Source organism: Neolamprologus multifasciatus, chromosome 5 (genome assembly GCF_963576455.1).
Source record: "Neolamprologus multifasciatus chromosome 5, fNeoMul1.2, whole genome shotgun sequence".
Classification (NCBI taxonomy): Eukaryota; Metazoa; Chordata; class Actinopteri; order Cichliformes; family Cichlidae; genus Neolamprologus; species Neolamprologus multifasciatus.
The window spans coordinates 6,341,319-6,364,052 of record NC_140443.1 but is presented as its reverse complement, the minus strand read 5'-3'; the positions used below and the strand labels follow the sequence as shown (position 1 = coordinate 6,364,052).

The 22,734-nt window shown below is 38.0% G+C and overlaps 1 protein-coding gene across 7 annotated transcripts in view; it reads right to left on the bottom strand.

Moving 5' to 3' along the window:
* cdh22 (cadherin 22) overlaps positions 1–22,734 on the bottom strand; it is a 187,866-nt gene that overhangs the window by 41,723 nt on the left and 123,409 nt on the right. For all 7 annotated transcript variants that reach the window (XM_085161341.1, XM_085161340.1, XM_085161344.1 and 4 more), the window contains 4 exons: positions 7,295–7,414; positions 4,336–4,503; positions 2,598–2,779; positions 1,864–2,120 (listed from right to left, as the gene is read on the bottom strand). In XM_085161341.1, coding sequence (XP_085017467.1) covers positions 1,864–2,120; positions 2,598–2,779; positions 4,336–4,503; positions 7,295–7,414 — 727 coding nt within the window. The remainder of the gene's footprint in view (positions 1–1,863; positions 2,121–2,597; positions 2,780–4,335; positions 4,504–7,294; positions 7,415–22,734) is intronic.

Here is a 22,734-nt window from a genome sequence, read left to right as displayed (position 1 = left end):
AATTTTTAAGTAACTTAATTATATTGTGTCTTTAAGATAGTCTTAAAGGCTAAAAAAAAAGACATCTGTAGATAACATTTTGCAGTAGTTATACATGGTCATGACAAGCGTTGAAATTTTTTTGAAAGCATTTACAGGAGACTTGCCACAAGCTCTGTGACCCTAATAGAGCTATGCCTCTTCGCTATATTTGCTTATATATTGACTCGTTCTTTTCTTATGCAGAGAAAAAAATGCATTAAATTTTCATTGTGCACTCTAGAAAAAAACACAAATTCATCTTTCCTTCTTTGGGGTATGCGCTGCTCTCAAAAGACTGGTGAGTCAACAAAAATCTGCTGAAATATTTTGTTATTCTTAGTTCTTTTCTACACACACACCATTCTTACTCAAGTCTACATAAACCACCTCCTGATAGCCTATTTGTCAAGGAAACCAGCCAGCAATACCTAGTAACATGGTTACATTTTACACAAAGCATAAAAATTAATATAAGCAGGTTTTGATTTTACATGTCTTCGAAACAAAACAAAACAAACAATGATAAATATTAGCATGTTCTGTTTATATTTCACTCATGCCATGTAATGTCATTAAAAACTAATTGTGATCATTCAGTCTTAGAGCATTAACATATTTTTACTGTTTAAAAAGCTAAGTTTTTAAAATACTGTGCTAACATGATATACTATTGCACAAAGAAACATAATACCTACAATATAGGTTCTGTATATATAGGTGTCATCATGTGCATAGCTCTGTTAAATCTTAGTGTAACTTAAGTATTAGATTTACAACGGAGAGTCTCCCAGTGCAGTCTCTCCCACCATGACAATCAAACCTCCTTTGTTTGGAACACAATGCAACTGCAATTTACAACAATCCAATCACTCCTGCTTCCCATAGTTTTGAATAGCATTGGCCGTTATTACTTAATGTTGTAATTTGTCACTGTGTCACAAAATTTAGGTGCTTTTCACAATTCTAAGTAGTTTCACACAAAACTACAGTGTGTATTTTATACAGATATATGTTGTAGAATATATGTATGCATATAGTGCAGTGAAAGCATAAAGTACTATAAATTCCTTTTAAATTATACATAAGCACATGAACATAGCTACTGTCCACTGCCAGCTGCCACTTGTTTTCACCAAGTCAAAATAAATGTCTGTTCTACAAAAGCTTTCTTGCCAATCAGCTCCACAGAGCGTGCATTTGATCATTTCCTGTGTATAATTAGTAGGTAATTCCTCGCTAACATCTCCCATCTCCCTTTGTCTCAATAACTTACTCGCTTAGTGAAGACACATGCATAAACACAAAACCTACTTTGATATGTTCATAGACACACATATAATTCTGACTGCCGGCTGCCAAGACATTGGTGAATGACAGCGCTGCCATTGTGTTTTACTTTATTACACCTAGAACTCTGAGCCTCATGCATTTTTAATCAAGGTAATTTGCACAGGCCCTGTGTGTGTCGCCGTATACTCTGCCAGTGAGACTATCTTAGACCTTATCTACATTCCCTTCTCACATTGCAATTGCTCCTCTGAGGATATATAAACCAAAGACCTTCAAACACAAGATTACTAGATTATATTGTTTTATCACACATGTTGATCTGAAAGAAAAATGTTCTGTACACTGTCATCAATTGTTCACGTAACAATGCTGTTTGGATTTTCATCTTCAAGAAAAATTGTTAAGGAAATTGTCTTCAAGCCCACCAGCTACATGTGTATCACCTAGTGAACTACAGTTTTTTAAAAGTAATTTTTTTTCAGCAGAATGCTGTGATTAAGTGTGTTTTAGGTCTGCAATAATATAGCACTACCTTTATTGATCTTGCCATACCTGACAGGTTTATTCTTCACATCTGGATCCCTTGCAGTAACAATTCCAACTAGGGCTCCTACTTTGGCATCCTCCTGGACTTCCATGATAGTGCCATCAGCTGGGTAAAAGACGGGTGGCTCATCTGTGTCCGACACGCTCACCAGGACAATGGTTTGGTCACGGAAAGAGCCCAGGTCCACAAAACGAGGGTCCACATGCTTATTAACCGCCTCCACAACAACATTGTGTGTCCGTTTGTTCTCAAAGTCCAGCGGCTAGCATAAAAAGCAGAAAGACAAAGAAGGATTACAAAAGTACAGGTTTGCACAGACTGTTGATGTGCACAGATCCAGTGCTGTTTGTGAATATATCTTGAAAAGGCTTAGTGAATTCCAGAGCAGTAATATAGCCATAGCACAGGCTAACTGTTAAGTTATATTGTCACTTCATATTAACATATTACGTTATCATGTTATTGAGATTCCAGCGAACCAAAGTATTGTTGCTAGCTGGATGTCTTCTTGTTGATTTTACCATTATGCACATGTTACAAAAGGATTCTATCATTTATGAGAAACACTTTTATTATTTATTTCAAAGGAAAAAATAAATGTAGCAAATGTGGGAAATATACTCACTTTTTCCTTGACATAAAAGCATTTTCTTTAATTTTTTAATAGGACTGTATTTAAAAGTTTGTTTGTATGAACAATTGTATCACAAGAAACGTATTCTTAGCATTTAAAATCTACCTTCTTGATGGAGACAACAGCTTCCTGTGTCTCCATATCTGTAGTGACTTTGAAGAGCTCGCCTCCATCTGTGATCAGATAGCTCATGTCTGTGTTCTCTCCCATGTCTGCATCTGTGGCAATGACGCGTCCAACTGGTGTCCCGACAGCAGCTCCCTCTGACACGGAAAACTGGTACATTTCTGGTAAATAAAGTATGTGGCCCAAGGGTAGAAAATATAGAGGCAGTTAAACCAAGATCCAGATTTTTGGTGTACAAAACAACACAAAGGAAAGATGAGATCCAAAAGTAACACAGAAAAGAGAAAAACACTAGTGGAGGAAAGATAGGGAAAGATAGATGGATAGCCATAGGTAGAAAAGGGCTGAGGGAAGAAAATCGCTGAAGAGATGGATAGGAAATAGACAGAGAAAAGTGGGAAGAGGAAGTAGATGAGATATCAATAAAGATAAAGTAAAGCGCTGTTAAAGAAGGGAAGAAATGGCTAACAGGGGTTAGAGTGCCAATGAAAAGTTATAAAGGAAAGGACTGAAAAAGGTAGACTTCATGCAGTTATTAGTGAGCATTCACATACATTAACATTATTATTCTCACATTTCCTATGAAAGCATAGCGCTATATTAACAGTTCCACTAGCCCTAGCCCTCTACCTATTAGAATTCACCCTAGTGTTACATCATATCATTTGACCAATATCATATAATCTGCAATTTAAACCATCTTGAACTAAGAATAAAAACTTGTCGCCATACTCACATTGTCAACTGTAACTCTAAAGACTAGACCAAAATGAATGCGATCTATCACAGATTATTGTAAAATACTGCAAGAATAAAATAAACAAAAAATAAACGAAAAAGTTATTCGCCAAAATACATGTGTCATATATCTCATATACACATCATATCTCATCCTCCTTATTTATGAAGCTGCATTCAGATTCTATTTCTTCACTATATTGTAGCGTCGAGGAAGTTTAATCCTACAGGGTTTATCCCTCTGACTGGGTAAATATGATTTACTGAGATGAAAAAAAAGATTTATACAGGAATAAGAAAAAGGTGTGTGGAGACATATCAAATACAATCAAACAGACTGTCAGATGCTGCACCTGTAGCTTTTACAAAAGTAATACTGTTGAGGGTTACAGCCTTAGTTTAACTCCAAAGAAGAAGAATGAAGAAAAAGCTTAAAAAAAAAAGATAAGAAGGGAATGCAGTACTTTACTCAGACATGCAATCATACGTCAGTTAGGACTGTTACAATATACCAATTATTTGCACATTGGTGCATTTATTTTAAAGAACAATGTATGCTGTATGGACATTTTGGTTTGCTTTAAAGAAGACTATTACTCAACTGAATTAAGTGTGTTTTTGTGTTTAAGAGAGAGAAAAAGTATTTTTAGCCACATTAAACTTTACTTTTTAAATATATTTTGTTGAGTAAATTGAGCATCAAAGAAATTCAGCTGAAAAAGAACCCGTCCATAACATTACAATGTACAGTCTATCAATATATAGAGTTATTTTTAATGTATGGCAGGATGCAGGCCGTCTATTCTACTGCATATTTTTAGTGGCTTTTAGGTTGTATACAATTTTCTTGTATGTAGTTGTTATTTGTGCCTTGGCTTTCATTTTCTTCACCCACATTGCCAGTCATTAGCTTCTCTCTATTTCTGTCTTATTATCTTTTTTTTTTTCTAAAGTGGGAGAATGCACAGGATACACTCACTCTGTGGAAAGCGTGGTGGGTTGTCATTAACGTCCGTGATCACTATGGTCACTGTGGTGGAGCCAGAGAGACCACCCATTTGTCCTGCCATGTCTGTTGCCTTGACGACCAACTCGTAACGATCCTGTGTCTCACGATCCAAATCTGCCACTGCTGTCATGATGATTCCTAATGATTGAGAGATAGAAGTGAGTTTAAGGGAGAGTGGCAGAAAGAGGAAGAGTAGTTAGCAAGCGACACCACTGGAAGCGTTGCATTAGTGGTTAGCTCTTGTGCATTAAACCAATTATATTTCCTCTCAGTCTGAGGATCAACTTGTGATAAGTACTGCATTATGGAGGCAAAAGTACAATGCGTTCCATTTCTCTTCTACCAACAGAATGGATGGGAGAGACCATGTGGTACTGGTGACTCTTCACATACACCATTTTATGGCTTAGCTGTATTAAGATGAATAATATATAGAGGGACAATGAAGGCATGACACAGCTTCCCTGAACTGCATTGCAACTCTCCAGTTCAATTTGGGTAGGTGGGTGGTTATGTTTGCATTCAGGTTTGAGATTTAGATTCCCTAAAAAGCTACTGAGATACATAGAAAATGTGAAATATTGTAAATATAGAGGTATGAAGCACAGATGGGGGGGGCAGTCTGATAGTTTCCAGTGCTTGGGAAACCATGTTTTATAGCAGTAACAGCAGAAAAAAAATAATATATAATTCATAACAAAAAAAAGCCTAACCAGTGTTTATTAAATGGCTATTTTAGACAACATTTAACTCCTTATTGGCCCAGCATTAGCCACATCAGTAGCTCTCTGCTTTACTCTGCAGCAGTAATATAATTCCACGTTACCCCTTGGGATTTTTCACATCAGAATCTATAGATATATTTCTCGGTCTTGGTGTGCTGTCTCACTCCCAAAGGTTTGCGTTGTGTTGGGTATACAACTCACAGATTCCAGTCACATTTAGCCTTGGGCCCTGTTCTATGAGTAACCAAAATACAGTACATGCAGCAATAGAGTTAGGGCTGGAGACAGATGACATGCTCCTCTTTTATCCAACAAAGCCAGAGGGGACGCATCTAAATTAGGGCTGTCGAAAGTAAAGCCACAATCTCTAACAAGTATACAGCAGTGCTGCTCCAACTTCATGGTATAGAAACTATATATGCAGATGAAACTGCATGGTCTTTATTTATCAAAGAAGTAAAAAAAAAACCTCTATGCACTTCATACTCCAGAGCGTATCACCCCCCCCCCCCCCAAGATTAAACACTGTAACTGGATGACCGGAATGTGTATACCAACTGTGAAATGGAGCTTCAGTGATTCATTGCATTAACATAATAAATAAATAAATAAATAATATAATCAAGTCTCCCCACTACATGGATTCTAAAAAACGATGACTTATACATGTCACCTCTTCATTCCTTCTGCTACTTTGTGGCTTTAAAAACTGACGATGCACATATAGTGCTGTTTTCACATTTTTACCACAGGTGCCATTGCACTCTACTTATTCACTTTTGGCAGTTGCATTCATAGACAGCACCTGTGTTGCTTTTATTTCCTTTTTATTTTGAGCCTTGAAAATAAAGAAGCCCCCTTTGTACAGATATAAGCTTGAATGACATCTAGAAGCACAAAGGCATACTCAGTGCCCAATGCCACTCTACACTTCAGTTCATGTTGTGTTTAATTGATAGTTATGAACCATATGTATAATTATGTAAAAACTGTTTGTTTTTTTTTCAGTATTGTTACAATTTAGTTAGCAGAAAATCTTATTTCATCATTTTCATAGCTAATTTGGATTTATATTGCAGTTTTGGCTGATGTATACCATTGCAAGTTTACTGTTGTTATTGATGCTTCTTGGTAAAATTTAATAGCATAGAAAGATATAGAATTCTTAAGGGGTGAGAAAATCTAGATATTTATTTTTTATGATATAATGATCCACTGGGCTTGTAAAGGAGAGATTAAATAGTATGATTTAAACATTTTAAAAAAGCTAAAAGGACAGTACTCTGATAATCAAAAAACATCTTTAGGCAATTTCAGCTTTGCCAAAGCAACAGAAAAAAAACAGTGACTTGTTATTGAGTTTGTTGTCAAGGTGAGTGAGAGTGATATTAATGAGATAGATTTCACAGCTGTTTTGTCTCCTCTTTATTTTGACCTTCTTGACTCGCACCTATTAGGTTAGCCTGTTTGTCTACAAGATGGGGAGAGAGGTAGGTGGAATAGGGGTCATGAGGCAGAAGCTGGAATGAGCCACCTAGTCTCCTGACTAGTCCCACCAAGGCAGAGCCATTTATCATCCAGGTGCCTGGGCTGACCAAATCAAATTGGTGGAGACCAAAAAGGAATCATTAAAACCTTAGTGCTTTTCCCTGGAGAGGAAATCCCTCCCAACAGGCTTTTTCCTGCAGTCCTGAAAGATTGTGGGTTAGGCCATACTGTTTCTATAGGCTCTACACCAGTAAGATCCTCCTTACTTAAATCTATATCCTATACACACACACTATATATCTATCTATATCTATCTCTATATATCTATCTATCTATATCTATCTATATCTATCTCTATATATCTATCTATTTATATCTATCTATATCTCTATCTATCTATCTATTTATATCTATCTATATCTCTATCTATCTATCTATATATATCTATATATCTATATAGATATCTATATAGATATCTATATAGATATCTATATAGATAGATATATAGATATGTACGTGTGTGTGTGTGTGTGTGTGTGTGTGTGTGTGTGTGTGTGTGTGTGTGTGTTTTGACATATTTTAATTGATTTGGCCATTATCGTCTCTTCAGATTTCCTAAAATATTGATGAAAGAAAATGGAGAAAGAAAAAAGGAAAAAAAAGGGGGGATTGGGAAAAAAATGTAGGTTAATTGAGTGTTGTATGTGTCCTCTTACCTTTGTTTTTATCAACAGTGAAAAACTTTTCTCCATCCATTACACTGTACACCACTCTGGCACTGCTGCCATATGTTGGGTCATCAGCATCAGATGCAGTAACCTTCATGACAGACGTCCCTTTTGAAAATAAAAAGCAGTTAAAGGAAAGAAATCAAACTTTTAAGGTTATACTACAATCCTAAAATGCAAATTTGAGCCTGACTCAAGGATGTCAGTGTTTTTTTTATGAAACTGCTGCCTGTTCTGTCTTTGTGAGGACAAAATTAACAGACTGAAATGATAATTAATGTAAGGGGTTTGTTATTATTTTGGCCAGTATGTTGTAGAACCACAGTAAAAAAATACAAAATTTAGGACTGACAGACAAAGCAATCTGACAGCAATCTATGCTCTCAAAAGACAACACCAAACATTCATTAAAGAATGAGGAATAATAAATATATTTTTTTATTTCTCATTAGGAATATACATTCAGAGTTATGTCAGTATTCTTATAATCATCTTTGTCTTCAGGTCTCAAACATGCCAACAGTACCACAAAATGTAACACAAATACTTTCTAAAATTAAAAATAACAATGTAAGTAGGCTTAGTTTATGTGTGTTTGGGTGTCTTTTGATTAATGTATACCCTGAGTGTGCCTACTGGCAAACTCTTCTGAAAACCACACACCTTCAAGGGCTTTTTTTCTATTTGCATTTGAGCTACCAATATACATGCTAATTGATGAAATAGTCATGTGGAGCTTAGGACATACAACTGCAACCACAACAACAATATTGATGATATTGTAATCAGAGCTGTTTGTTTGGTTTTAATCTGGGGTTTAATGATTTTTTTTTTCCCAGGAGCCCAGCATGAGTAGAGGTCTCTTTTTTTCCTCTTGTACTTTCCCATTGTAGTGCATATTTCAGTGTTTTTTCTGTAACGCTACTGATCTCCGACCTGTATCCCCATGTGATGTCTGTGTTGTGTGTGTAAGGTCGGGGGGGTCCCATTTCACTGCAGGGCAACCTGCACGTGGCAAATAAAGCCTTGATTGATTGATTGATTGATTGATTGATTGAAATAATAGTGGGAGCTGTGTCTGACCCAAAGTGGGAGGAGGCAACTGCAATTTAATGTCTAAATTGCACTTTAATGATATTATACGATGTGTCGCACAGAAAGAGCAGTGGAGCAATTTCATTGTAGCTCTTCACACGCATAGTATCTGGTTTTTGCAGTCTTGCAATCTTGTTTCAGCTTTTTCATTTCTCACAATATGACTTTTTTTCTATGTTGATGCCTAGGGTAATACGTTGAGAGGAAATGTGAGGAAAAATTCCACTTTGATGAGTCAACATTGTATTTTATTGCCACTATTTCGTGGATTTCCCTGTTTTGTTACATTTTTAGAACTAACTACTGAACTACTACCTCTACACTGGAGTTATTTCTAATTCCAGTAACACTGGGGGTATAGTAGCTTGTTTGATTTTTTAAGGACCTTGTTATGAAAAAGTTAGGAACATATTTAAGGTTATCCTACCATTTTCTTAACCACTTGGGTCCTAGTCACAAAAGCCATATAGACACTTTTTCAAGTTTGAGTAACACTTAGTAAGTAGGTAGTGAGTGTTTGTAGACCTGCCAGTTATCTTTTGTAAAAACTATGGAAAACCATTTGAATTTGTTAGCAATCAAAGCAATCACAAGCAGGCTTTTAGTGAAGTAGCCTTTTTGTGACTGCCAGCAACCACTCACCAACCAGATGGGGAATACACACTTTTCTCTAGCAACCAGATGTTATCAACCAGTCTGTGTGGCTGATGCTGAAGCAGTTAAGAAAATGGATGGGAAACCTTAACGGTGTTCCCAACTGTTAATGCCTGAGCTTCTATCCAATTTGGTGTAACAGGGTGCTGGGGTTGCCAGGTGCCATAGAGTGTTTGAAGGGCTAACTCAGACAAAAAAACTAAACATTCATACCTACAGCCAGTTTAGAGCGTGTACGTCATTGGATTGTGCTGAGAAGCCAGGGAATGTGGAGGGAAGCCCACGGAGGCACAGGGGGAACATGCAAATTCCACAACGAAAGGCCCCAGCTGGATTTGAGCCCAGAACTTTCTTGCTGTGATTTGACAGTGCACCAGACTGCACCGCAGTTAATGTAGTTAAGATTGTGAGCACAGCAGTTCATCAGTGTGGGAGACTTAAAAGCATGTGTGTGTGAGTACATGCAAACACCTGTGTCTGTGTTCATGCATACTTGTCTGCGATTATTTTTGGAAGAGGGGAGTTAATGCATTCAGATATTACAGCACCCACTAGCTGTTTCACCTCCATGCCCATAATTTTCCAAACAAATTTTTTGATGTTTCAAATTATCTTTTCACAACACCAAGGCTCAAAGTTGTTATTCATACAGAAGTTGCACACACAGATGAAAGGGAACATGAAGCTGTAGAATCAACATTGTATCATCAAAGCCTGTTAGAAGCTTTAGTAATCTACAACAAACAATTACATATGATTATGAGGCACTTAGACAGAGAATACAAAGAATAAAGTCATCTCCACATGAAATGTCAAATTGGAATTTGTGGAGCAATGGTGTTTAAGTCATTATTTTCCGCTGGGTGTAGTATACTTGTCAACAGTGTGCACAAACAAGCCTCTGGCAGCACAAACGTAGCTCCACATTTAGTAGCACATTTTAGTTAAAACTCCACCTAAAGCCTACACGACTTTAGGCTTCCTAATTTTTTAGGTTAGGAAACAGCTGCATACTTGTCTCTAGGATGTGAGTACGTTTTTTTTTCTCTGTCTAAAAATATATTCACTTCCAGGCAAATGGAAGATAAAAAGAGATTCCTAGGCACCACAGGTCCTCATGGACAAGGAGTCAGTCTTTGTCTCCATCCCTCTGGAGAATGCTTTAGGTAATTACTGACAGCTGGTGTTGTCCACTAAAGGTCACCACTGTAGCCTTTCTCAGAGCCCTGTCATGCTACTGTCCAGCTACATAATGACCGTATGCTAATGATGCTAATGAGCGGGAAGTGTCAGAGCACTGTTTGTTTCCTGTCATCCAATAGAACTCCTAAGGGGAGAAGCAGGAGGGAGAGGCCAGATTACCATTAAAGCCACCCAGCCATTAAATCAGATGGCTCAGATCACTATTCTATCACTGTCACCTATGGTACTCCTGCCAGCTTGCATGCAAAACTACAGCTATCATATGAGGCATCACCCTCTCCTCTGCAAATGTAGTGAAACAAAGCTATTGCATAGCCACTATGAAATATTTTAGGAAACAACTGGTGTAAGACGGGAATGAACAAGGACATTCAAATATGTGCAATGCCACAAAATCATGAATTCTTGTACTGTCAACATCCTTGTGAGGATATTAGTGAAATCCTGATATATTGCAGCTTCCAGTGAATTCAGTGTACTGCATATCAACTAGGTTTGAATGAATTTTTAAATTCATATTCTGAGTTGTATCATCCAGTTATTACCTGTCCCATATATGCAAAATAAGCACCAGTCTCAGAAGATCAAGATATGCTCTGTTCCAGTTGGGGGATGAGTGAGATACCATTCTTATCACATTAAAACATAAGACTTCAAAGAGGCTAGGCATTTTCATTACTGGCAACAGGCAGGGGTTTGTTAATTTTTCCTACCTGGTTGGCTCCACTGCTGGAACTCCAACAAAAACATTTTTTTGTCCATAGGATTATTCCCTTATCTTAATATTCCCCAGGTAACAATCAGTCTGATGCTCAGCTGTTTCTGGATACTGCCTGGCAGCAACATCAGATGGTTTGGAAGAACTATATAAATGCAAATGCTTCTTTACTGTGTTTATATTAAAAAGAGAAGTGAAACAGCAAGTTTGGCACTTGAGTTCTTGCTAAAGTTCTGACTTGCTTCAGTGTTTTCAGTGGGATGTCATTACCTACAGTATGCTGTCGTCATTGGTGACACTTAAGCAGATCTGAATGTTGATATACTTGTATGGAGTCAATAAAAATAATGAAATGTAATGCACATAACAATAACGGGAGAAGTATAGTATGTCTAATGGAGAAAGGTCACAATATTCAATGTCTAACGCCTTCTTCTGCCAATAAAGACATTATTAAATAAACTGCCAAAATATACAGGTCCATATATTTTTTGCAAAAAGTTGTTTTTGTTTTTGCTGTGTTCAAAAAAATCTACCTCAAATTTTTAATATCTCTATACAATGTTACTAATGGTGATTCCAACTGGTTGAATGAAATGAAGTATTTTCCCAGTTTAAATAGCATCTAAGAATTTAAATACAACACATTTAACTGGCACTGTTAAATTATCCTATATTCTTATACCATGGTATAGAAAATTTGGCTTTTACCCATTTCACCCTCCCACCCATCCCTATTATAAATAAAACAGCACTAACAGATAGGGATGGGTATCGTTTAGGTTTTATCCGATACCGGTGCCAAACCGGTACTTTTGAAACGGTGCCGGTGCTTAAACGGTGCTCAAACCGGTGGTTAAAGAATGGAAAACACAAAAGTGGCCCAAAAACCTCTCATGTTCAGCTGTTTTTTTGTAAAAAGATAACAATGTTAGCCTTTTCTGCAGCTATGGGGCATATATGGTATCATTCTTGGCTGGAAGCAGTGCTTAAACAATGGAAAAAACACAAACTTTGTCCAAAAACCTCTCATGTTTAACTGTTTTCCACTTTTTCTTTGGTCATTTTAGCCTTTTTGGCCAGGGTGAAGGGAGTATCTGCCATCAAACAAGAAGACAGCTGCATGTAGCTATGATGGTGTTTGCTGTTCACCTTACATGCATTAATGTAATAACGTGGTTAGCCTACTCAACGTAAATTACACACGAACAACATTAAGCTACTCACGCAGAGAAGAACGGCTGCTGCTGCCATCATCATCCGTCATCATTTCTGCTACACTGGCAGGGCTAGGGGCCAGGACTCTCCTCTTCGGGTTTTTGGGTCCGATAACAGGCAACCCACAAGCAGTAGATGTGCTCGGTGTGAGGTCTCGCAGCAAGCTATCAAATACGGCGCATTTCTCGGCTTTAAAAAAAAACACTATGCGTCGCCAGGTGTTTCATCAGATTTGAGGTGTTACCTCCTTTGACAGTATCACCTTAAAGCACTTGTTGCAGCTGCTGAGTTTGCATCTTTTGCTGTGAAGTACAGCCAGACTTTTGACCGCTTCGCCTTGGACATTTTTAATTTGTAGCTCTGCTCTAAAAGAACGTACGTACCTGGACCCGCCTACTATTCTCGGAAACTTAAAATGATTGGCTAGAATCTAAAGTGTATCATTCCATACCAGTTGGTGGCGGTAATGCACCTTTCAGTTGTTTGCCAACCGCCAATACAAATGTAAGGAAGAAGAAAGTGTATCACAGCTCAGGAAAAAAAGCACCGAAATAAAGCACCGAAATGTGCGCTGCTTTTCGGTCTGGTTACTACCGTTTATGTCAGAACCGGTGCCATCATGGCACCGGATACCGGTACCCATCCCTACTAACAGAGTTGATCAAGATTTCAGTGCCTACACTAACAGGGCATTGACTCATCGTCAATGCCCTGTACCAACACAGAGCAGAGCAGCTATCTGAACGCTACCCCAACAGAGGTCGATTATCTTGTTAATAATTTCACCTCCTCACTACGTACGACTCTGGATACTGTAGCTCCAGTGAAAACTAAGGTCTCTAATCAGAAGTACCTGACCCCGTGGTATAATTCTCAAACACGTACCCTAAAGCAGATGACTCGTAATCTGGAGAGGAAATGGCGTGTCACAAATTTAGAGGATCATCATTTAGCCTGGAGAAATAGTTTGTTGCTTTATAAGAAAGCCCTCCGCGAAGCCAGAACAGCTTACTACTCATCACTGATTGAAGAAAATAAGAACAACCCCAGGTTTCTCTTCAGCACTGTAGCCAGGCTGACAAAAAGTCAGAGCTCTGTTGAGCCAACCATCCCTTTAACGTTAACTAGTGATGACTTCATGAACTTCTTCACAAATAAAATTTTTATCATTAGAGAAAAAATTACCAATAATCATCCCACAGATGTAATATTATCTACAGCTACTCTTAGTTCCATTGATGTTAAGTTAGACTCTTTTTTTCCAATCGATCTTTCTGAGTTAACTTCAATAATTACTTCCTCCAAACCATCAACGTGTCTTTTAGACCCCATTCCTACAAAACTGCTCAAAGAAGTCCTGCCATTGATTAATTCTTCGATCTTATATATGATCAACCTATCTCTAATAATCGGCTATGTACCACAGGCCTTCAAGGTGGCTGCAGTTAAACCTTTACTCAAAAAGCCATCTCTAGACCCAGCAGTCTTAGCTAATTATAGGCCAATCTCCAACCTTCCTTTCATATCAAAAATCCTTGAAAGAGTAGTTGTCAAACAGCTAACAGATCATCTGCAGAGGAATGGTTTATTTGAAGAGTTTCAGTCAGGTTTCAGAGTTCATCACAGCACAGAAACAGCTTTATTGAAGGTTACAAATGATCTTCTTATGGCCTCTGACAGTGGACTCATCTCTGTGCTTGTCCTTCTTGACCTTAGTGCAGCATTCGATACTGTTGACCATAATATTCTATTAGAGCGATTAGAACATGCTGTAGGTATTACAGGTATTGCACTGCAGTGGTTTGTATCATATCTATCTAATAGACTCCAATTTGTGCATGTAAATGGAGAGTCCTCTTCACACACTGAGGTTAATTATGGAGTTCCACAGGGTTCGGTGCTAGGACCAATTCTGTTTACATTATACATGCTTCCCCTAGGCAGCATCATTAGAAGACATAGCATACATTTTCACTGCTATGCAGATGACACCCAGCTCTATCTGTCCATGAAGCCAGATAACACACACCAATTAGTTAAACTGCAGGAATGTCTTAAAGACATAAAGACTTGGATGGCCACTAACTTTCTGCTTCTTAACTCAGATAAAACTGAGGTCATTGTACTCGGCGCTGAAAAGCTTAGAAATATGGTATCTAACCAGATTCTTACTCTGGATGGCATTACCTTGGCCTCCAGTAACACTGTGAGGAACCTTGGAGTCATTTTTGACCAGGATATGTCCTTCAACGCACATATTAAACAAATATGTAAGACTGCGTTCTTCCATTTGCGCAACATCTCTAAAATTAGAAATATCCTGTCTCAGAGTGACGCTGAAAAACTAGTTCATGCATTTATTACTTCCAGGCTGGACTACTGCAATTCATTATTATCAGGATGTCCAAAAAACTCACTGAAAAGCCTTCAGTTAATCCAAAATGCTGCAGCAAGAGTACTGACAGGGACTAGAAGGAGAGAGCATATTTCTCCTGTTTTGGCTTCCCTTCATTGGCTTCCTGTTAAATCCAGAATTGAATTCAAAATCCTGCTCCTCACATACAAGGTCTTAAATAATCAGGCCCCATCTTATCTTAATGACCTTGTAGTACCATATCACCCTATTAGAGCACTTCGCTCCCGCTCTGCAGGCCTACTTGTTGTTCCTAGAGTATTTAAAAGTAGAATGGGAGGGAGAGCCTTCAGTTTTCAGGCCCCTCTTCTGTGGAACCAGCTTCCAGTTTGGATTCAGGAGACAGACACTATCTCTACTTTTAAGATTAGGCTTAAAACCTTCCTTTTTGCTAAAGCATATAGTTAGGGCTGGACCAGGTGACCCTGAATCCTCCCTTAGTTATGCTGCAATAGATGTAGGCTGCCGGGGGATTCCCATGATGCATTGAGTTTTTCCTTTCCAGTCACCTTTCTCACTCACTATGTATTAACAGACCTCTCTGTATTGAATCGTATCTGTTATTAATCTCTGTCTCTCTTCCACAGCATGTCTTTATCCTGTCTTCCTTCTCTCACCCCAACCGGTCGCAGCAGATGGCCGCCCCTCCCTGAGCCTGGTTCTGCCGGAGGTTTCTTCCTGTTAAAAGGGAGTTTTTCCTTCCCACTGTCGCCAAAGTGCTTGCTCATAGGGGGTCATATGATTGTTGGGCTTTTCTCTGTATCTATGAAGCGCCTTGAGGCGACATTTGTTGTGATTTGGCGCTATATAAATAAAATTGAATTGAATTGAAATTGAATTGAATTAAATAAATATGTAGGGCTACTTTTTTCCTCCCCTGCCTCCGAGTGATGCTGAAAAACCACTTCACACATTCATTACTTCTAACCTGGATGATTTAAATTCATTATTGTCAGGTTGTTCTAAAAGTTCCTGAAAAAGCCACCATTTAATCTAAAAGGCTGCAATGAGGCTACTAACGGGGACAAGAAAGAGAGATCATATGTTTTGAAATCCATCCTAAAAATCAGGCCACATCATGTCTTAAAGACATCATAGTATCATATTAAGCTAATAGAGTACTTCTCTCTCAGGCTGCAGGATTACACCAGTCAGCAATAAAATTATGACCACCAGCCTAATATTGTATTGGTTCCCCTTTTGCTTTCAAAACAGACCCGACCCATCAAGACATGGACTCTACTAGACCCCTGACCCATGCTGTGGTATGTGGTATGTACCAAGATGTTAGCAACAGATCCTTTAATCCTATAGGTTGCCAGGTGAAGCCTCACTGGCAACACCTCAAACTCATTGTTGTTATCCTCAAACCATTCCTCAACCTGAACCACTTTTCCTTTGTGGCAAAGTGCATTATCGTGCTAAAAGAGACCACAGCCATCAAGGAATACTGTTTCCATGAAAGGTTTACATGTTCTGTAAAGCTTTGGTAGATAGTACATATTGAAGTAAAGTCCACACGGATGGCAGGACTCCAGGCTTCAGCAGAACATTGCCCAAAGTATCACAGTGCCTCTGCTGGCCTGCCTTCTTCCAATAATGTATGTTGATGCCAGGTGTTGTACAGATAAGCTACACAGACAGACCCAGATATGCATGTAATGTAAATAAACAAAAATTATTCATTAGACTAGGCTACCTTCTTCCACCATAGAAGAAACTGGTGTGAATGGGTGAATGAGGGAAGTTGTGTAAAGCATTTTGAGTGCGCAGTTAGAGTAGAAAAGTGATATATAACAACCTGTCCATTTACCATCTTATGGTCCAGTTCTGATGCTCACGTGACCATTGTTGGTGTTTTCAGCAGCAGACAGGGATCATCATGTCCACCCTAACTGGTCTGCGGACATGCAGCCCATCCGCTGAACTACTTTTTGATACATACTGACCCTGCAGTCCCCCCACAAGACCTGCATTTTTGAAGATTCTCTGACCCAGTTGTCTATCCATCACATTGCTTGCCTATTTTTCCTGCTTGTACCACATCAACTTTGAGGACAAAATGTCCACTTGCTCCCTAATATATCCCACCCACTAACAGTACCATAATGAAGAGATAATTAGTCTTGTTCACTTCTCCTGCCAGTGGTCATAACGTTCTGTCTGATTGGTGTACTTGTGGTTCCTAGAGGTTCTAAAAGTAGAATTGGAGCCAGAGGCTTCAGCTATCAGGCCTCTCTTCTATGGAACTAGGTCCCAGTCTGGATTCGGGAGAGAGACACCCTCACTTTCTCTTTCCCCCAGTCTGTATTTTGTGTTGTCTCGAGGGTTCTGTTCTTTTCATTTCTTGTCTCTTTTCCCTCAACCCCAGTAGGTTTCTTCCTATGGAAAAATTCCAACCATTGAAAAATGCTTGCTCGCAGGGAGTCTCTTGATTGTTGGGGTTTTCTCCTGAGTACTGTAGATGAGATCACTATTTTTGTGATTTGCTACTATATAAATAAACCAGAATTCAACTAAAAAATAAGCTAAAATAACTGAAGTAACCTGAATTTGATTCAGCTGAACTGAACTGTAAGGACTTATTTGGTTATGGCTCAGCAAATTGTAAAGTTGCTGTTTTAATAATGTTCACATTCAACAATGTTTAACTATGATTTGCACTATGACTTGGCCTGACCATGGAGAACTAGACAGGGCTACAACATTTCACTGAGCAGCTAATGAGGATATAGCTTTGTTATTCATTTAAGCCTCTAGCAGAATGGGTAAGCAATTAGAGTTGGATGGCAGCCATTTATTACACATTATTTCCCATCTTTATTCAAAAGTTAATAAATCTCTAATTCTATTGTTGTCTTTTTTAAAGTACTTAATGCCCCACAGGGTAGGAGGGATTAATAGCTAAGTCTATTAAGTTAACTGCTACAATATTTACTGTAACTAGTATTTTAGGAATGCATCCTCTCTATTTAAAAGGCCTTGAAAGGCTTCTGATGAGAAAAAAAAAGATTCAATCTGTATTGCAAATATTACTTTAGCGGTGAAAATTATTCATCATATATAATGTAAATAATATTCAGAGGAAAACTAAGCCCCGACGGTGTGTTAGTATCGAGGAGGATTGTGGCACAGAGAATACAGTGGAGGGTGGGTGACGATAGCTATATTGTTAGATTTATGCATTAGTTTGGTTTAATGGTATCAACACAGCCTGTCGGAATTGCTTCCCACACCATTTCAGCACTCTGGGAGAGATGGTTCAATTACTGTGAGGGAAGTTGGCGAAGTGAGCCACGTGTGAGACACCAGACTGACAGCTATTTAAGAAGGGGCCTCATAAAAGAGATTTGTGCCTATCTCAGCTGGTGCTGTACTGGTGCGAGCTTCGGCGGAGTGGTCTAACGGCTGCAGCACTGAGCCTCTTTTCCACTCCTACCCACCTTAATCTGCAGGACTGAGTGCTCCCTGCCCGCATTATGGATCATTTAGTAAAGCCATAAAAGCTGAGGTGTTTTCACATGAAAAGTTATTTCTTCACTACTTCTACTGTGATTCATCCCTCTCTCATCCACATAAACGTCCTAGGAGAGAGGTGGGGAGAGAGTGAGGCAGAGAATGAAGTATAAGGGGAAGAAAAATCTGCCATGTCATAAAAACCAATGACCTGCTTACATTGATCCTCTTTAAGATCTCAACAAGGATTTAGGGATATTTTTCATCTCTTATGACAGAGATTGTAAATCTAGTCTTTGTTAGACCTTGAACTTGTCTTTCATATTTTACAGGATCATATAATTATTTGTTTACTGGACAAAACTGTAAGCCATTTTGGCTTGTCAACTTTAGATCTTAACCTCTCAATAGTTTCCAGCTTTTGTACTGATTTTTAAACAAATAAATAAATAAATATTAAAAAAAAAACAACAAAAAAAACAATCAAACACAAAATGGCAACTTTGGATCTTACATTAAAAAAATACAAAAATACAGTGCTGACTAGCCTTCCCTGACTAGAATGATGCTGACTAGAAAGAAAATCCTTCAAAGGTATCAAACTGAAGTTAGGGAAAATTCGGATACTTCCTGTATCCAAACTGCGTGGTGGGGTACATCCTAGTTAAGCAAACAGATGAACAGGTGTATCAGCATTAACACTTTCCTTGCACAGAGTCAGTTCATTTAGGGAAACTAAAGACAGTTTTCAAGTAACTTTGCTTGATTTTATTTCTAATGAAAAAGTAACACGCTAGTCAATTTCACACTATGATGCCTCATAACATACTGAAACACACACTGTTGCCCTCCTCCCCCCACTCCCCCACTCCTGGCTTTACACATTGCTTCATAGAAATAAACACACACACACACACACACTGAGATCAGCCAAAATCAATTGTTTCAAACACTGTGGTTAAGCGCATAATGTTGGATGTTACGAGTCATATACATAAAGGTGGCTGACAGACGATATTGATTGTAAGTTGCTCCCGCCTTATCTCATTGCTCTTGTGAAACTGGTGCTCTAAATGTCTCATCTACTGTTAGCACGACAGGCTCGGGAGTCCCTAATGGTAACTGCAGTAATTTGCAGCCTTCTGCACAGCCACTAGGGTGATTATTACTCTAATCCTCTTGTGTACTTGCATTACATACAAAGGGAGCAAAAGGAGTGGGAAATTTATCTCTAACACCCACTTTGCTGGTATTAAATTGAAACAGAGAGACTAAGGTCAAAAGATCAAGAAGAGAAAGAAAAAAAAAAGAAAGGCGAGAGGCAGAAGCTGTTGTCTTCCTCACACAGATACTCCTACCTGCTTTATTTTGTTGCGTCATCACTTTTTTATATTATACCATAATCTTTATAAACCATTTTACTAAAACAACACTCAGTGTCACGGAAGAGTTTAAAAATGTATGTCAACCAAAATATAGAATTTTATTAACAAGTTTTTTCAGTTTTACTGTTTTATCATGTCCGGTGCTATTCTTTCCTTTATCCACTACAAATACTCTTTAAATGTCAGTCGCTCTGTTCATTGTGTACAGTCTAGAATAAGTTATCTATTTTTTGAAGTTGAGGTAGAGACCTTCAAGAAAGGGCCCAAAAAGTACATCTCAAAATGCTTTTTTTTCTTTCTCTACTTCTGACTTTAAATCAGTGTCAGTTTCTATATCTAAATTCAGGCATCTATTAACCCTTTAAGACCTACCATAGAACCAAGTCCGCCAGAGCTTATATTATATTTTTACATGCTGTGGAGCCATTTTTGGGAGCATTTCAAGTTGATATACATCAATACAACCATTATAGCCCAGATTTTAATAATATGTATGCATTAAGTGCATAGTAATTACATAAATTGCAAAAAAGTGCAATAAACTACAAAAAAATTGAGAATCGTTTTTGCTTTTTTAACATATATTTCTAGTTAGAGAAATTTAAGAGGCTTATCCCTCAAAACTGTAAATACAAAAAAGTTGCACAAAATAGTTTCCCACCACAGGAAATTTATTTTGAGTGTCTTCATAGTTTTATTTTTGAAATACACCAATTTTTATACACTGCAGGAAAAACGAAAATAAATATTATAGTGCAAATTTGCAAAAAAACAGCATGTGCATCAAAATAAACTATTTCCAGCAGTGCAATATGAGTCGTAAGCATCCCAGAAACGACACAGAAAGTCATAAAGTCAAACATAACTTTTAAAAACACCAGTATAGGCTCACGAGGCCCTGATGGTAGAAAACTACATTTCCGCAAAAATGACGTCACTTCCGGTTTCGGGCAGGTAATGGCGGACATGCAAAAGTTCACGCTGACGTCTATTCCAACGTAGGAAGTGTTATGAACAGTTGATCGGATCGGCAAAGTGTGTTTCTGGAATATTATGTTTTTGTTGCTGCAAGTGCTTTTTATGCAGTTTTTGCAAAGCTATATGTGGAACTGTGACCGAGGACAAGCTGATGGCATAAGATGTAAGTACAACTCCTCCGGTTTCATATGCAAAAAAAAATATTGCGCTAGCTTACGTGGTTGCAGAGCTACCGGGATTTAAAAATAGTTACGCAAAACAGAGCGTGCCCGCTCTGACCGGCTTTAAAGGGTTAAACACACAGTGTCTGACAGTAACAAATGTGCCAATACAGACATATCACAGCATATTCTTTACTATGTAACAGTGATAATGTCCTCTATCTTTGCATGTTTTCATACTTGAAATCAAAACAGCTTCTTTTAAAGCAAAAACAGGTGACAAGAATAAAATATTCCAACAACAGCAACTGTTATATCAAAAAGATATAAACATAAAAGGCCTTTAATAATTACACAGACAACATACTGTGAAGTGTGGAAATATTTACCAAAGCCTCAGATGATGGCAGTTTAAACTGCATAGCAGTGTCTTAAAGAAAATCTTTGTTGGCTAATGGAGTTTGTAGTTTGTCCATTTGTCCATATAAAGGCCCTTCCTTTATATTTTATCTTTAAAAGATACGATCAATTGGGGGTTAAGCAATTGATATGCTAATTTAAACTGAGGCTACGGTTGTTTGTGTTTGGCACTGCATCAGTTTGGGTAATTAGAGGAAAAGATGAGGGCATTGGTCACTATCTCTGTTATTTTCCTGCATGTTGTTCTTTTGACACTGCAACATGTCAGTCAGGGCTAGAAGGTTAGAAGCTACAATGATGATGCCATGTTGTGCCACATCTATGCCACTCAGAGATACTGAGTTCCTCTCTAATGGAACCACATCAATCACAGGATTAGCTTTGTGGTAACTTTTCACCTTGTAGTGATTTCACTACTAAGATCTGACCCTCCTCGTCACGTTTCCAACTGACCTTTGTGTGGAAGGGAAAGATGACTATCTCAGTGACTAAATGGTTTCGCCCCAAATAAACGGTGCTTCTTTGTTAGTCAGTTCACATAAAGACAGAAAGAAAAGGAGTGTTGGATGTCTTAGTATGCATGTTGTAACACGATGTAATACTGATTCCAAATTGGAAAAGGCCTGTCTTTATTACTTCAATATTAGCTGGGCGTGTGAAGCATAAGTATTAGCTTGGGGTGCCACAGCTAATAATGTCTCTGCAGTATATGTACTAGATCTAAAAGCTCAATCAACTGCATAAGTGTAGAAGATACAAAACTATACAGCTATGTAGTATTGTCAAAGAGTTGCACCATATTAGTTTAACACTACTTAAGCCTCCGTCTCTGTAAAACTTTTCAGTCTTAGCTCAAAGCTATGTACATAAATATTTAAACACTGTCAATGGCTGGGGAATGCAAAGAAAAAAGAGATGGATCCAATCCGGCTATTGATGATGAGGCTTCACAAAACACAAACATTAGCCAATCACACCATCATATGTAAACCACCTTCATAAGCATCATATTAAACTTGATGTATAAAGGTAAATTCCCAGTCCAAACTCCTATTATAACATCGATTACCAGAAGACAAACAATGCCTAAAGCAACACAAGTATTTTCCCACTTCTAACTTTCCAGACTGACACTGAACCTCACTGTGTGGGTTTTGCAATATTAATAACACCATTTCCGAGGTAGTTCTCACCTTTCTCAATAAGTTCTTATGTTTTTGTCTCGCTAGCTAGGATTGAAATTAAAATGCAGAATTTAAAAAAACAAAACAAAAGAAAAAAAATAGATAGATTCAACTGGCACCAAATAAAGAATAAAATAAAATAAAATAAAATAAAATAAATGAAAAATGGAAAAAAATATTATCATTACAAAAGTAGGTAATTATTTTCAAAAGACTATTGCTATGACAACAACATTACAAACATTGCAATGCTATATATTCTTTAGGCCAGAGTTCCCCAAAGTGGGGGGCGCAGAGCCATTGCAGGGGGGGTGGCACGGTATGAATAAAAAAAAAAAGAAAAAAGAAAAAAAAAAAGAGCGCTTGGACACTACTAGCATAATGGACAGGTTTTTGACGGAGCTCCCACCAAACGCAAAGCAGAAGATGAAGCATCACCAAATATGTTTCTAAACCAACCTAATTCCAAGCCAAATACTAGAAAATATGAAGAAGCATATCTTGCCTTTGGCTTCACCTGCACAAGTGCCAAGGTGGGACTCT